Source organism: Anabas testudineus, chromosome 22 (assembly GCF_900324465.2).
Source record: "Anabas testudineus chromosome 22, fAnaTes1.2, whole genome shotgun sequence".
Lineage (NCBI taxonomy): Eukaryota > Metazoa > Chordata > Actinopteri > Anabantiformes > Anabantidae > Anabas > Anabas testudineus.
In genome coordinates this window covers 17784774-17800078 of record NC_046630.1, presented here as the reverse complement: position 1 = coordinate 17800078, position 15305 = coordinate 17784774, and the positions used below count along the sequence as shown (strand labels likewise).

Genomic DNA, 15305 nt, shown 5'->3' with positions numbered 1-15305 from the left:
AACTCTTCATCAATATGTCTGCATGTTGCTCCTGTCTGTCCAACAGCACCAAATCCAAAGATATTTTATTTACAATAATACAAGACAGAGAAAAGCACCAAATCATCCCATCTGAGATGCAAAAGAGGTGAACTCTTTTAAAATCATGACCTCAGAAAAAGACATTAATTAGAAAAGTATTTTTATTGAACATTACAGAACAGGATGAGAAACATGGAGCTTCAATCGGACGATCACAGCTTTATCTATGCATAGACTACAGACATCTCTGGGAATATTTAACGATGGCGATCAACAGTTATCTTTATATGATTATGTTTATTCTCTGTGCCACTGATACGGGCTGTTGGGTTTTAGAGCTGCTCCACTTTTCATCTGGATCTCTGTAGATCAGGTGAGTCTCTAATGACACCACAAAAGCCGAAAGCATCACGGTCTGCAGAAATGACACTTGATTATTTTCTTGAAAGCGCTCTGAAAGTCTTTGTTGAAGTACGCGTAAATGATGGGGTTGAGCAGAGAGTTGGAGTAGCCCAGCCAGTTTATCACGTCCGCCAGCCAGCGAGGCATGTAGCACGACTCCTGGCAGAAAGGCATGACCAGGGCGACGATGAAGAAAGGCAGCCAGCAGAGGATGAACGTGCCCATGATGATGCCCAGGGTCTTCACCGTTTTGCGCTCTCGTGCCAGCGCGATCTTGCGCTTCGCCTCTGTCGCCTTCTCGTGCCTGCTCTCGAACAGGGGCACGGAGCTCGGGGTGTTGGGTAACGGCAAGTTGCCTTTGGAGTTGCTGTGAACTTCGATAATCTCCAGAGACTCGCCGTCCTCCGCGTGTTTCACCGCGCCGTTGGCGCTCGGCAGTGGCCGGGGAACCACGCTCCTTTTCCAGTTTTTGCCCTGCGCGTCCCCGTGGGTCTTTTTGTGGAACAGAGCGGGGGATAACGCTAAGCAAGAGTCGGACACTTTCTTTTTCTCCGTTTTACGCACCGTTCTCCTGATCCGAAACCTGGCAGCTTTGAAAATCCGCCCATATAAAACCAGCATCAGTATCAGCGGGATGTAAAAAGCACCGAATGTGGAGTATATTGTGTACCAGGGGTCTTGCCTGATTTTACACTGCTTAGGGTTCGCCCTGTCCTCTGCCACGCTGCCGGGCTGGGAGCGCATGATCAGCATAGGCGGCACTGAGATGGAGAAACCGACGAACCAAGTGACACTTATTAAGACCGCTGCTCTTCTGGGCGTCCTCTTCTTCAAGTAGTCAATGGGCTCTGTTATCGCCCAGTATCTGTCCAGAGCGATGGCGCACAGGTGGAGGATCGACGAGGTGCAGCACAACACATCCAAGGAGACGAAGATGTCGCACGGAATCTGTCCAAGAGTCCACCGGTTTAAGACTTGGTAAAGCGCCGCCATAGGCAGCACCAGCACGGACACCATCAGGTCGGTGACAGCTAGAGAACCGATCAGGTAGTTGGCTACATTTTGCAGAGACCGCTCCAAGGCGATAGCTGCAACGACGCACGCGTTCCCAAATATTGCGCACAGGATGAGCGCGCTGAGCAGGAACGATGTGACCACTTGATAACTCAGCTTCACCTCCTCGTCTTCAGGTTTGAGAGTTTTGTTATAAGGGTTGTCAAACTGAGACCACGCCGTCGTGTTGTTTGTGCTGTCCATTGCCGGTAACGTCGATTTTTTGGAGACCTGGGATTACTTGTTGGAGAGCCCGGTGCGCATGACACCGTGGCACCTTGTGCTGGGCATAGTGGACTGTTTGGTGCTGCAGAGGGTCTGTGAGTCTCCGCTGCTGACGGAGAATGATGTTGCGTATTTATACTGATGATGGAAAATGCGTCACTTGTCTGTGAGGATGTAACAGTCTTGCTGTTTGTATCTGTTTAGTCGGCAGCACAGACAGTGAAGATGTCGGTATTATTAAAAAAACGTACAGGCCAACTGACTTTGCTTCAGACTGACAGTCTATTGAAATTTCTTTAATAGATGTACATTTTTTTGAAGCCACAGGGTTTTTTCATTTCGCTGAAAAAGAACTTGGTCAGTTTCTAATCCCAGTTTTCCTGTTTCATCTTTATAATAGTTAAATAATGGTATAATAATTCAAAAATATTAAGGTTTATTTCATTTTACAAGCCACTGAACGTAACCATTGCCATAAAAGGAATAATTGCTTTATGTTTAACTTGTGAGCAGTAAATATATTGTTTATCCACCAATAGACGCTTTTCTCCGTTTTCAGCACCACGGTCAGATCAATAGAGAGTCCAGGTGGGACACTGCCACCTGGTGTTCGTCCACTTTGACTTCCATTCTATTGCACTAAAAAACTTATTTTAAGCAACAGTAACACTGAAAAATGACCTTATTATATAACCTAGTTATTTTGCAATAACTAGGTTATCGTTACTATTATTATTATTAAAATACTTTAATTTAGTACAATTATCACTTGAAATTCTTTACACAATTTCAAATATTGTGTAAAGACTTAAGTACATATTAAGTACATGCTACGTGTATGGACAATTCGAAAATTTCCATACATAGTAATTAATAGTAAATTAATAGTAGTAAAGTAATAAAAAAATACAAACAAAGATCTGATGTGTAAGTGGTTATAGATCTGCAAAAAGTAATTAGCTAAAGCTGTGAAATGCTGAAGTTTCCCTCAGAACAGTGAGTTTTTGTGAGCCATTACTCAGTTAAAAGAAAATATGCGGTGATGTTCATCACAGCATGATCCCTGTTTCTAATGCAGTGCCGCCTGGAGGCCGAAGATCACACGCATACTATATCATCCTTGTCCCTGGCTCACAGAGATTTCTCCAGATTCTTGTAATCTTTGGATGAAAATATTTTGAAAAATCTGTTTCAGATATGACATTTTTTAATAAATGTGAAAATGTTTAGGTTAGTCTAAAATATCACCATACCACCATCTCTAATAAAGAAAACACTATCTCTTTTTATAAAAAATATAGTATAGTAAATATAGTAAATATAGTAATACGTTTTTCTGCATTAAGACGCAAGTAGGAATATTTTGCATTAAGTTTGAGATCAGCCTCTTCCCAGTTTCTTCTGTGCATAGATAGATAGACAGATAGATAGATAGATGGATAGATAGATAGATAGATAGATAGATGGATAGATAGATAGATAGATAGATGGATAGATAGATAGATAGATAGATAAATAGATAGATAGATAGATAGATAGATAGATAGATAGATAGATAGATAGATAGATAGATAGATAGATAAATAGATAGATAGATAGATAGATAGATAGATAGATAGATAGAAAAATAGACAGATAGATAGATAGATAGATAGATAGATAGATAGATAGATAGAAAAATAGACAGATAGATAGATAGATAGATAGATAGATAGATAGATAGATAGATAGATAGATAGATATACAGATAGATAGATGGATAGATAGATAGATAGATAGATAGATAGATGGATAGATAGATAGATAGATAGATAGATAGATAGATAGATAGATAGAAAAATAGACAGATAGATAGATAGATAGATAGATAGATAGATAGATAGATAGAAAAATAGACAGATAGATAGATAGATAGATAAATAGATAGATAGATAAATAGATAGATAGATGGATAGATAGATAGATAGATAAATAGATAGATAGATAGATAGATAGATAGATAGATAGATAGAGCTTGTGTGTTTTCTCCGACAGTTAGTGAATTGTCTCCTATAACAATAAATAGAAACACGTGGATTTATGTATGCGAAGGTTTTTTGGTGTAGTGGGCTTTCCGTAGGAGTGTCATCGTTTTCATGACGTCACGGCCTCGCTTAAAGTAAAAAGGCTGCCGCGTTATTAACTTTACTGTTTTTATTCACAGGCTTTCGTCGTTACCTTTACTCTCAAAGTCTTCAAAGCGGTCGGGTGCGAGTTCACATCTTTAAAATTCAAAATGCTCTGTGTCTTCATTCTTATTCTGCGTTTTAAACGCAGCAGTAGAGTCTGTTGTTGTTGACACGGCTACTGACCATGACGTGACTGTGTTTTTATTCCACCACTTAGCTAGCTTATGTAGTGCTAACATGCTAAAACTTTAATATAGCAGTGGTAGTTTGAACACAGTGAAAGAGACAGTGCCTCAAGTCATACATGTTACATTCATGCTTTAAGTTTATTGTTTCTGAATGTGTCAACTGTATTCACTTTGGGGTTCAGGCTAAAAGCAGCCACATCCATATGGTGTCAACGCAGAGGAGCTACAGCATCAGTTTATCTCATATGTAAAGAAGCAGGACTGCTAAGTGTTAATCAAGTGTAACTATGTTAGTGAAGATGTTTTTCAGTTACATGTCTTTACTGTAATTATCATCATCATCAACAGAGATTAACTCACTGTTGGTGAGCCTGAAGAAAGGGGACCATGCTCCGCTGCAGGAGGTGTCGGAAAGGTGTCATAGAGTCAACATGCCTGGAGACGGTGGGTGAAGTGTCTCAGTGTCTGTGCTGCCACTCTTTGACATATGCCAACACACACTGCTCTAACAATTAGTTGAATAATCAGTTGGTGGGTTTCCTAAAATGAATCACCAATGTTCTTTCAAGTTTATTTTAGTTTAGTTGGGGTCTGATGGGAACTGCCTTTGCTTAATATTTGTCTTTAATGTTAAAACAGGTTGAGGAAACAATTGAAAGCTCAGCCGCTGTTTGTAGTATTTGGCACGTGAATGTTGACATGTTACCAGAGTGGATTCTGACCTCTGTTCACCAGGTTAGTGTGTTATCTATGTCTTTGCAATTAAAATACATTTGATTGTAAATGGTTTGTACATACAGTTTACATACGTACGGTATAGTTTATACAAATCACAACATGTTTAGTTTAGGTGTATTTCCAGTCCAAGTTTTACATCCAATAACAATACATTACATGATCTATGTATCTGTGGTTTCTGTCCAGGCCCAGTGGACTGTAGGAAAACTGAACTGCCAGAACTGCCGAGCTCGTTTGGGTGGTTTCAACTTCATTAACCGTTGTGAGTGTCCCTGTGGCCGGGACGCCACTGTTCACCTTAACAAAAGCCGTGTGGATCCAGACCAAAAACACCACGTTCTTATTGTCCAGCTGAGGAGGACGAGGCCTGAGAAGGGAGGAAGGGCTAGTCTGCTGTCAGACCACCCTCAGAACAGCGAGGATAGGCCTGCACTGCACAGTCCACAGCTTAACTGTGCTGCTGTCACGTCCCACATCAGCCCTACAGAGCCCTCAGAGACAGTGACTGACAGTGAGAACAAATTCTCTTTCAGTCCTCTGTATTGCATCACTCATAGGAGAAGGTGCAGTATGGAAGATGATGCCGCCTTCATGTCATCATGTTTTTGCCCTGCAGGCCTGGAAGAGTCTGCTTCTAATTTGTCAAGGTTAGGGGTGGATGAGGCTACAATGCCACTTATTTCTTTTCCTACAAGTCAGCAGTTTGACACAGGTGCTACAGCCACATTCAGCACTGTCGCCCACCGTCCATCAATTTCTGAAGGGAGACGGTCAGATCGAGCGCTGCTGCAAAATGTGGAGCATGTGGAGTCCTCTGTAGAGACCACAGCTGTCCACGAAGACATTTCAGATTCTGACCTGTTCTTCAGAGGAAGAACTGTCTCTGAGCAGGAGGATGAAGTGGTGGTACGTTGCTAGTGCTTTTCACAGTAAATCCAACAGTGCCTTACAATGCATTAAGATTTATGCCAACAATCATTCAACGTGTTGATCATGGTCGGAACTGAGCTGATGGATTCTGTTGTTTCAGCTTTTGAATCTATGGCAGGGATCATGATTTTGTGTGCGTGTGTGTGTGCGCGTGTCCTTGACAGCCTCCAGCCTCCCCAGCTTCAAACAGACTGAGCAAAAGAGAGAAGAACCGTCTGAAGAGTGCACGCAGGAAACAGAGGAGGAGAGAGCGATGGTTGCGCAGTCAGATAGAGCAGGAGCAGGTGAGAGATCCGGCTTCTACGTTACATTGGTGCAGAGTAAAATCTAAATTACTTAAGCTTAACAACAATGCTATCACAACTCTTTTACAAATTCATTTAAATATTTTTTTTAATTATTGGACATTAGGATGTGGACAGTATCTTGTCTCATGACAGGATTTTAAACTAAAAGTTACTTTAAATATAATTAATGTATTCCACCTGTGTTATTGAAAGATGTTTAACTTGGGAAACATTTAACCTATGTTGTGTCCAGGCTGGGAGTGTGTGCGGTTCACTGTTGGACAGTGAGGAGGAGGTCAGAGAGGGCCTCACCTGCGCTGTATGTCTCGACGTCTACTTCAGCCCGTACAGCTGTCAGCCTTGCGGTCACGTCTTCTGCGAACCTTGCCTTCGCACACTCGCCAGGAACCGGCCAACAAACACACCCTGCCCTCTCTGTCGCATGCTCATCTCACATACCAACTTTCACAAAGGTGAACCTCGTCCACAGCTACAGCTACAAAAGTATAGTACTATATGCTATGTGAAATGTTGACTACTGATCAGATTATAACAAATGATGATTTAATCTTCTGCTGTTTTTCTCACTGTGCTTTTTGGTTTCTTCTTCAGAGCTCAACCAAACAGCAGAGACATTTTTCCCAAAAGTCTACTGCGGCCGCAAGCAGAATTTCCAGAGTGCTCCGTGTGCAAAATGGCCTCTTCCCGCCTGTCACAAACGTACTTTCCGCTCTTTCTGGGGTGAGGAACTGAAAATGTTGGCATGTAGTTGTATGAACATATTTTAATCTTGTCTTGACAGTAGGTCTATCGTAATGACAGTGAAGTTTCTGTGTTCTGCACAACACTAAATTATAATGGGAAATGGGATATACGGAATAATACGGGGGGAGGGAAAGTAATTTAGATTCATAGCTATAGACAAACATGAATGCGAACTTAAAACAAAAGTATTTCTTGTAAATAAAACTTTTTTTCAGAGTGTGTGCACAATAGTTGAGATTTGTAAATTCATACAGCATGTGGGAAATTATTTACTGGGATAAAAATTAATTGCTTTGTAAAAAAAAAAAAAACTGCAACAAGAAACAAGAAATTTGAGCCAGAATTAGGTAACAAGTGGCTTAGTGACTGTGAACCCAGATTCTTACTTTATCTGTTACATTCAGGACAACCGAGACAGGGAGCCACAGCAAGGAGACGCTGGCGCTTCACCCATGCAGGCTTCACCCTGCACGCTTTGGACTTCACCGACATGCGAGGCTGGCTCTTCGACATCGGCCTGGTCATCATCTACATCCACTCAGTCAACTGGATCCTGGCTTTCCTGCTGCTCAGTTTCCTCATGTACTACTTCTTCTTTTGAGACACTGAGGAGATCTCAAGTGTTTGTAGCACATGCTCATCTGTCTTCATGTTCTTTAAAGAGCATCTCATATGCATTTTTCTCCTTTAGCAGTGGGCAGATGTCACAACTCCAACCTGTTATTTCAGTGTTAAAATGTATCTGATCTGCTGTCGCTGATGTTATCAGGACATGTAAAAGCACAATCTTGAAATGTGTAAAAGCTCATAGTGGTTGCACATTATACACTATGGGCTAAGTAGCTACAAGCTAATTTGATAAATATGTCTTTTTCTGCCTTTTTTGGTCCCTGGAAATTCCCCATCATATATGTACACTAATTCAGATTAAATAGAGGTCAGCTGTATGGCAGCTCTGCCATCGCTGTGTGTGTGTGTGTGTGTTTGAGAGCCAGGTAGGTAGAAAAGTGCTATACAGTATAAGTACAGACCATTTACCATTTGTATACGATTTAGGTGTTCTGATGTACAGAGCTAAAGGGCACAATTAGAAGTGAAGGCGAGTAGTTTTTTCTGTTAATGCTGTAGCTGTTTAACATGCTGTGACACTTGTAGTTTATTGAGGAACTATTTGGGTAAGGTAGACTCATCACATCCTGATTCAGATTCTTGATTAATAGTAATGTTCTACTTTGTCTTTAGTCAGAGTGACCAAGCTCATTTTACTCCAGTATTACTGGAGAAGGTTTAATCCGATGTATTGTGAGGCACAGTGAGGGATTATGTATGGGGACGCTCAGGAACCAAATGTCTAACAAACAAAAAGAGCAGCTTGAGCAGAAAGACCAGGCAGAAATGTAGTCTTGCAAATGGGTAAAATGCCCATTTCAGCATTGTGCCTCTTTGCTTTTTGTGTGCCTTCTGTCTACAACAGATGATGGGCAACTGGAAACAACATTAGTATTCTGTGGAAATAGTTGTCTTGCTACAAATAATTTCTCATTGATTTGTGCACATATGCATTTTTTTTTAAACATACATGGTTAGATTTAGCTTTTTGTTCTTAGGAGAGTAAAATTAAAAGCAATAAACAAGCTAGTTTTTATTCTTTTTTCATATTGGTCTGTTCTGTTTGCTGATTGCTGAGTACTGATATGAAAATTAAAAACAGATCAGGTTACTCACCAGGTGAGTTAATGGTATTAGGTTATGAATAAAATAGAAAAAAGTCACACTAATATTTTTGTTGGACCACCTTTACTTTGATTACAGCACTCATTCACCGTGGCACCGTTTTAATAAGCTTCTGCAATGTCACAACTTTTATTCTGTCCAGAGTTGCTTTAATTTTTCATTGTATTGGTGTCGAACTGTTGCGCAAAGCCTTCTCCAGCACATCCAGAAGATTCTCATTGGGGTTAAGGTCTGGACTCTGTGGAGGACAATCCATGTGTGACCTTTATGTGTCAGATTAACATCTTTTCCACGACCACAGAATGTGTCTTCTGACATGGTTGTTTAAGAAACGAGAAGCTACTCACTGCATCAGTTAGAGTTAAATAACATGTCTACAGTGGAATGATAACGTTGATCTACATCTATTATTTGCAAAAGCTTTCTACATTGTAAACTCGTACACTGGCCATGTTACTTTAAGGTAAACACTACTATAGTGTCATTGTCAGTACAGTTCAGAGGTTTTCTTCCTTCTAGTGGTCAAAAGAGTAAAAGTTGCTTTAAAAAGAGGTCTGATGAACAACATCTCTGAGCTTTGTGATTAGAGAGTACATCTGAAAAACATCCCTCTGCATATATTAAAAATCTTTCCTTAAGATGGCATCTTTTTTGTTTGCAGTGCAAACTACTATTTTACTTGTATCTCAATATTCGTAAATTCACATTTGTAATTTTTTGTGCAAAATGTCAATTATTCAAGTACGAATATTCATTTATGCATTTGTGGGTTTTTTGAGTTTGCACATATTTGTGTATATACTATATTTACACACATGTATATATTTCCCAATATAAGAACAACAGCTGCCAGTCAAGTCAACATGGTCCAGTTGTCAAGATGGTTTTGTCAATACTAACCATCCTGATAAAAAGATAAGCTTGGCAATATATTTATCTAATGTTAAACATAAAAGTGTCTTCTTTTATCATTAAACCAAATGTTTTGAGGACTCTGTAAAACATAGCAACTTCTAAATAAAATGAACATGAACACTTTTTCAAAATTAGCTTTATTTTATTCATATTTTTGTTAAATTGAATGTAAAATCACCACATTGGTAAGCTGCGGATCAGCAGGTAGAGCCAACCAGTCATGGGGTAACATTTATTATTATTATTATTATTTAGACTCGATGACTAGATCTGTATTTGATCTTAATTTGATCCTAATGTTCACATTCACCAGTTGTAACCAAAATGAATGTGGACAATGATACTTTTAAATCTAATGTGTCGTTATATATTTAATATTATTAAACTAATCGAATAAGAAACCCAAAGGTTTTCATCCAGGGTCCTCGTATGAATCGATCTATGACATCTCTTTATTGTTGCTGTATGATAACCTGTAATATCAAACGCTAACCTAAGGGGTTAGCAAAGCATTCATCACTAGTTAGCTTTTCATAAAAAAAACTTAAATTAATGTCATAATTGAGTATGTCGTTAGTAAATAAATAACTAAATAACAGTTTGGGACACAATTAGCTCTACATGGGTAATATACAGTATATGATCGCTAGCCCGTAACATTACAGTAAAGCTAACGTTAGCATTAGCAAAAATTGTAAAATATTCAATAACTTACCTTAAAATTAAGTGCACATCATTTAATACAGCATTTTAAATCGTTTATTAAGTTTGAACAGTAATGTCTGTGAAAACATGTCACAGTTGTTCGACACAATCCATTCTGAGACGGTGTGGTAACTCTTTTTAACGCTGATTCGTTCTGCTGACCACCGGAAGTCGGGGCTCTGAGTCAAAGGTCAGTTGTGGTGTCCGCTGATTGGCTGCGCGACACAGCGACGTGATTGGCTGATGTGTGTGAGAGGATTTGTATCCGCAGGACGACAAATGCGTAAATAAACAATTTTATAAGATCAAGTTACTTTTTGCACAAGAAACACAAATGTGAATTTAGATTCTGTGCCCAAATATTCAGATACAAGTATGTTTGCACTGCAAAACTTAAATTTAAAATCCAAAAACACACGTGCAATATTTTTGCACTATATTAACAAATATAGCACAAAGACCCATGATGTGTGAAAACGCATCATGATGTTTAATTGAATAATGAAATGAAGGAATCCTGGGAGTCCTGTTTTTCTCTGGACCACTGGTGCTACTAAACAGTTAATTGTCAGTCGGGGTGACGACTTGTTTTGCTGTTGGCTCCCTCTGAATCCTCCTCACACGTGAGCGCGCCGCGGAAGACGGAGAAGCCTCCGTCTCGGCCTTCAGGAGGGGCTGAAGGTGACTCTCCTCTCGGCTGGGATGCAGAGGAAGCTGCTGTGGAGCTGCTGGGGGTCTGTCCGGCCCGCTTCACGGCCCTGCTCCAGGGATTAACACACACAGCTCTTGCTGGAGCTTCAACTCTCACCAACCCGTCGACCCTGCGGCGTCTGAGCGGGTTCTTCTTTTCTCTGCAGAGGACACAAGAGCTACCAGAAAGGAAGGGGGGGGGGGACTCTCTGTGTCTGCCTGCACCTTGACTGGTCTTCGGTGGTGGATGTGCATGCATGAGTTCTGCACCGTACGGGCGGAAGAAGCGCCCACGATCAGCAGGGAGCATCTTCCCCATCAGTAAAGGGGCGCAGACGGAGCTGGAGCGGAGGGAGAGCACGGAGGGGGCTGTGGACTGCAGCAGGATGGTGAGTCCTGAGATGCTGAAGAGAAATGGTTGATGCTGAGCGCAGCTCTGCACCAGATTACTGATTTCCGTCGTACAGGTGGCGAAAATAGGACGAAAACAGAAGCGCTTAGATTCATTTGAAGGCTTTCTGTTGTACTTCTTCATTGCATTCAGGCTTAACAGCAGTCGGTGGTGACATTTTCTTCCAGACTGTGCAGGAATTCAACACCCTCGTCGCGCTGTACCGGGAGCAGGTGATATCCGTCGGGGAGATGTCCGCGGACTGTCCGTCTCTGCGGGCTCAGATGCACCAAACGCGGACCAAGGGCTGCTCCATGGCCCGGGCTGCGCACCAGGACCTGGCCGTCATTTCTGTTTCAGGGTAAGAAGTAATCACAGTGTGATGACCGGGAAGCGCAAAATAAGGTTTTTATGTTTACTCTCCATGTTGCTGAAATGCTGTTGACTCTATTCTGACCTCTTGAACCTTAGTTCAGGCTACATCTGCTTGATCCAACACACTCTTCAACGTGCAGTATGCTATACTATGGCTACAATAGCCTAATAATAGCAATTCTTTAAAAATGTTCAAAAACATTTAATAAAACAAATATAACTAGTGTGGTAAAAGAATCAGACAAGATCATAATGGCACATGAAATAATTCAAAATGTAAACGGAAGAAACAAAACATGGAATTAAATTTTTGTGGTAGTGAATCCACTGTCTCCTGTTAGCGTCATATTCCCCTTCTCCGTTTGACAAATTATATTTTCTCCTGCCTCTCTGTCATCCCCTTTCTCCCTCTCATCTGTTCCCACCTCTTCTTCCTCCTCCTCCTCATCCCCGTTCCCGCTGCAGTCCAGAGGACGGAGAGATCCACCCTGAGATCTGTCGGCTCTTCATCCAGCTGCAGTGCTGCCTGGAGATGTTCATAACAGAGATGCTCAAATCCATGTGCCTGCTGGGGGTGCTGCAACTTCACAGGAAAAGTACAAATCACAGATGACAAAATGACAATATCAAAGAAATCACAAGTTGAGGTTCTCATGTACTAACAGATTACTGGCAATAGGGAATGCTAACAAACACAGACTGAGTTCATTGAACCACCTCCATGTGAATCATGTGACACTGGACATTGCCCATCACAACAAGAAAAAGAATCCAGTAAATCTGTGAAATAATCATTACAGTAATCACACGCTGGCATGAAGTAAACAGGCCATTAAACAGAGGTAAAAGCAAAGTAAGTGACATAAGTGAAAATAGATTTAAAAGTTAGGTGGTAAAAATGTGTTTGACAAGAAAAGAGACTGATTTTAAAATCTGAATTTGGATTTGGTTCCCATGCCAAAATACAAAATAACAGTTTTCCTTAAGAACGTGGTTCTAATTGTATTAGCTAAAGACAGCTGAAGCTTTTAATATTTCTTTAAACACATAAAATGGTAACACATATATTAATATATATAGAAATAGTGAAAAGTCATCTTAATTAACCTCTAGTTTCAGAATGAAAACAATCTAATGCCAAAATCAGCAAATGAGCAGTTGAGGGCAGATTGTTGCCATCTACTGGTCACTGGTTTCAGCACCTTGTTCTTCCAGCAATTCTTCACAATTCAACACAGATTACAACCACGTCACGTATCCCACGTCTGCAGAACAAAACATTTCAAAAAGGTTCCAAATTACAGTTAACTTTAAAGTTAGGAATGTTTTCTCATGCTGCAGTTTAAAGTTTATATAACAAACTACAGCATGCTGGTAGAGTATACTAATAGATAAGGAGTGATGATCATGCAGCACATGAATTGAATTCCTTAGATATAGCTGTGCAGTGCTTTTACAACCATAAGAAACTTGAGACTTCACTTGGACTTCATCAGCAAAGACGTTGTTGTTCATTGTTTTTGGCCATATGAAGTTACACACTAGATAATTTCCTATCAAAAATATGTTCATATGTTTTTAGTATTTCTTATGGTGAACAAATGTCTGGATTGTTGATGATTTACATTTTATTTTGTCTGACTATAAAACCATAACAATATAACTTTTTTAAAGTAAATTCCCAGAGAACCTGGAACAAGCACATAGATTTTTTTTTACTTGCATATGTACGATCGCAGTTCAACAATGCAGTGTGGACATACAGTAAAACATCCAGCAGACAAGACAAGAACTTGTGTTTTATTTGTTCTGGTTTTTGGAGGGAAGAGATACAGACCGAACCCAGCACCATTGAGACAGCAGAGGGCAGCAGAGATCTCTTAGTGTTTAGAAGGACAGGAACTCTTTTACACCATATCTTACACTCTGAGATCAAATACAGTGGATGTAGTTGTTTATTGACGTGTTGACAGTGCCTCCGTGCTTTTGTTTTTTACCGGTCCTGAAGGAACAGACTCTGAACCGAAGGTGGACTTCAGGGTGGATGAGAGCTCAGATGTTCCCATCCTGGAGGACCGATCCTCCTCACCCATCGACTTCCCTCAGGAGCAATGGCTGGTGGGAAATGACATTGAGAACATAGAGAGGTACGCTGGCTCAGCCTGCTTTTTAAATCCATTCTCAATGATTTTAATGCAGCGTGAACAGTTTTTGTGAAGTCAGAGTAATTGTCTTTAAAAAAATGACGATTTGCTGATTGATTGGTTCTTTGTGTTCACAGAGATATGAGAGAGATGAGAAATTTACTCAGTAAACTCAGGGACACGATGCCATTGCCACTGAAAAACCAAGGTATGTAATGTTGTGAAGGAGACTCGAGATAGCTGTCGAATGCTGGGGAAATGCTCGCCCTTTGGAATGACCTGCATTAATATATAAAGAAGTCCTAAAACACAATCAAATCTTCATTAAAGTTACAGTGATAAACCATTACCACACCAATTAATGTATTGAATTACTGATCCCCGCAAGCAGTCATGTGACGAATGTAAGAGATTGTCTAATAAATAGTTAGTTAGTGTGCAGGACTGACAGACCACAGACCCATATTTATTTGTGGGCAACACACATTTAATCTTCATGCTAAACTAAGCTAATCAATATTTATTTAGTATTTGACAAAACATAATGTTTCTTTAACAAGGCAGTTTACTTTTTATTGAACTACTCACAACTTAACAAGAACAAAAACAAACAGTAGAAGCAACAGGACAATGGAGTAATCGTGAGTGATAGTCAGTCAGATAGAAGACCAAAGTTAATTTAAAACAAACAAAAAATAACAGGGAGGTCAGAAGAAAAGAAAAAAAAAGTCTTAATAGAAATAAAGCTAACTTTGAAACTTATTGAGGTGTGTGTGTTTGTTCCAGATGACAGCAGCTTGTTGAATCTGACTCCTGACCCGTTGATCAGACAGAGGAAGAGACGCTTCCCTGGACTCTGCTGCATGGTGTCTGGCTGAGAGCGTTAATTGTTTTCGTGTCTGATCCAGATGTATGAATCTTATTTCATTCTACTAGCATTATTTTTTAAACATCATCTGAAATTATAATGTGTAATACACTGCCCGTCCAAAAAAAAAGTCACGTCACACACACTGATATTTCGTTGGACCAGCTTTAGCTTGTATTACACCTCACATTCACTGTGGCATCGTTTCGATAAGCTTCTGCAATGTCACATATTTTCCTGTCATGAGTTGCATTAATTTATCACCAAGATCTTGATCTAGTATTGATGATGGGAGAGTCAGACCGCTGCACAAAGTTTTCTACAGCACATCTTAAAGATTCATAATGGAGTTTAAGGTCTGGACTCTGTGGTGACCAATCCATGTGTGAAAATGATCTGTTCCCTGAACAACTCTTTTACAATTTAAGCATGATGAATGCTGGTATTGTCATCTTAGAATATGCCTGTGTCATCAGGGAAGAAAAAATCCATGATGGAATAACTTGGTCATTCAGTATATTCAGGTAGTCAGCTGACCTCATTCTTTGGACACATAACGTTGTTGAACCTCGACCTGACCAACTGCAGCAACCCCAGATCATAGCACTTCCCCCACAGGCTTATACAGTAGGCACTAGACATGATGGGTGCATCACTTCACTCTCCTCTCTTCTTACTCTGATGCGCCCATCACTCTTGAACAGGG

At 40.3% G+C, this 15305-nt stretch overlaps 3 protein-coding genes across 4 annotated transcripts; 2 read left to right on the top strand and 1 right to left on the bottom strand.

Annotated features, from left to right (window-relative positions):
- Positions 1-429: 429 nt before the first annotated feature.
- Positions 430-1680, bottom strand: LOC113148408 (5-hydroxytryptamine receptor 1A-beta). The gene has a single exon (XM_026340108.1). The coding sequence runs from the start codon at positions 1678-1680 to the stop codon at positions 430-432; it is 1251 nt and encodes a 416-aa protein (XP_026195893.1).
- A 2150-nt stretch (positions 1681-3830) lies between these two features.
- LOC113148244 (E3 ubiquitin-protein ligase RNF180-like) lies at positions 3831-8422 on the top strand. Of its 2 annotated transcripts, none has more exons than XM_026339861.1 (8): positions 3831-3943; positions 4406-4501; positions 4697-4792; positions 4982-5701; positions 5890-6009; positions 6266-6485; positions 6625-6753; positions 7182-8422. In XM_026339861.1, the coding sequence occupies exons 2-8, from the start codon at positions 4445-4447 to the stop codon at positions 7376-7378; spliced, it is 1539 nt and encodes a 512-aa protein (XP_026195646.1). In that variant the 5' UTR covers positions 3831-3943; positions 4406-4444; the 3' UTR covers positions 7379-8422. The 2 variants fall into 2 exon arrangements, with proteins under 2 accessions (XP_026195646.1, XP_026195645.1); XM_026339860.1 differs by having other exon boundaries at positions 3831-3948.
- A 2656-nt stretch (positions 8423-11078) lies between these two features.
- Positions 11079-14997, top strand: LOC113148247 (regulator of G-protein signaling 7-binding protein B-like). Its single transcript, XM_026339863.1, has 6 exons — positions 11079-11210; positions 11401-11573; positions 12053-12183; positions 13596-13734; positions 13869-13939; positions 14518-14997. The coding sequence occupies exons 1-6, from the start codon at positions 11079-11081 to the stop codon at positions 14607-14609; spliced, it is 738 nt and encodes a 245-aa protein (XP_026195648.1). The 3' UTR covers positions 14610-14997.
- Positions 14998-15305: the final 308 nt, after the last annotated feature.

Coding starts and splice junctions, on each gene's coding strand:
- LOC113148247 (XM_026339863.1), top strand. CDS start 11,079: ATGAGTTCTGCACCGTACGGGCGGAAGAAGCGCCCACGATCAGCAGGG. Junction 11,574..12,052: donor GCCGTCATTTCTGTTTCAGG/GTAAGAAGTAAT, acceptor TTCCCGCTGCAG/TCCAGAGGACGGAGAGATCC. Junction 13,940..14,517: donor ATTGCCACTGAAAAACCAAG/GTATGTAATGTT, acceptor TGTTTGTTCCAG/ATGACAGCAGCTTGTTGAAT.
- LOC113148244 (XM_026339861.1), top strand. CDS start 4,445: ATGCTCCGCTGCAGGAGGTGTCGGAAAGGTGTCATAGAGTCAACATGC. Junction 4,793..4,981: donor TTCTGACCTCTGTTCACCAG/GTTAGTGTGTTA, acceptor GTTTCTGTCCAG/GCCCAGTGGACTGTAGGAAA. Junction 6,010..6,265: donor GTCAGATAGAGCAGGAGCAG/GTGAGAGATCCG, acceptor TGTTGTGTCCAG/GCTGGGAGTGTGTGCGGTTC.
- LOC113148408 (XM_026340108.1), bottom strand. CDS start 1,680: ATGGACAGCACAAACAACACGACGGCGTGGTCTCAGTTTGACAACCCT.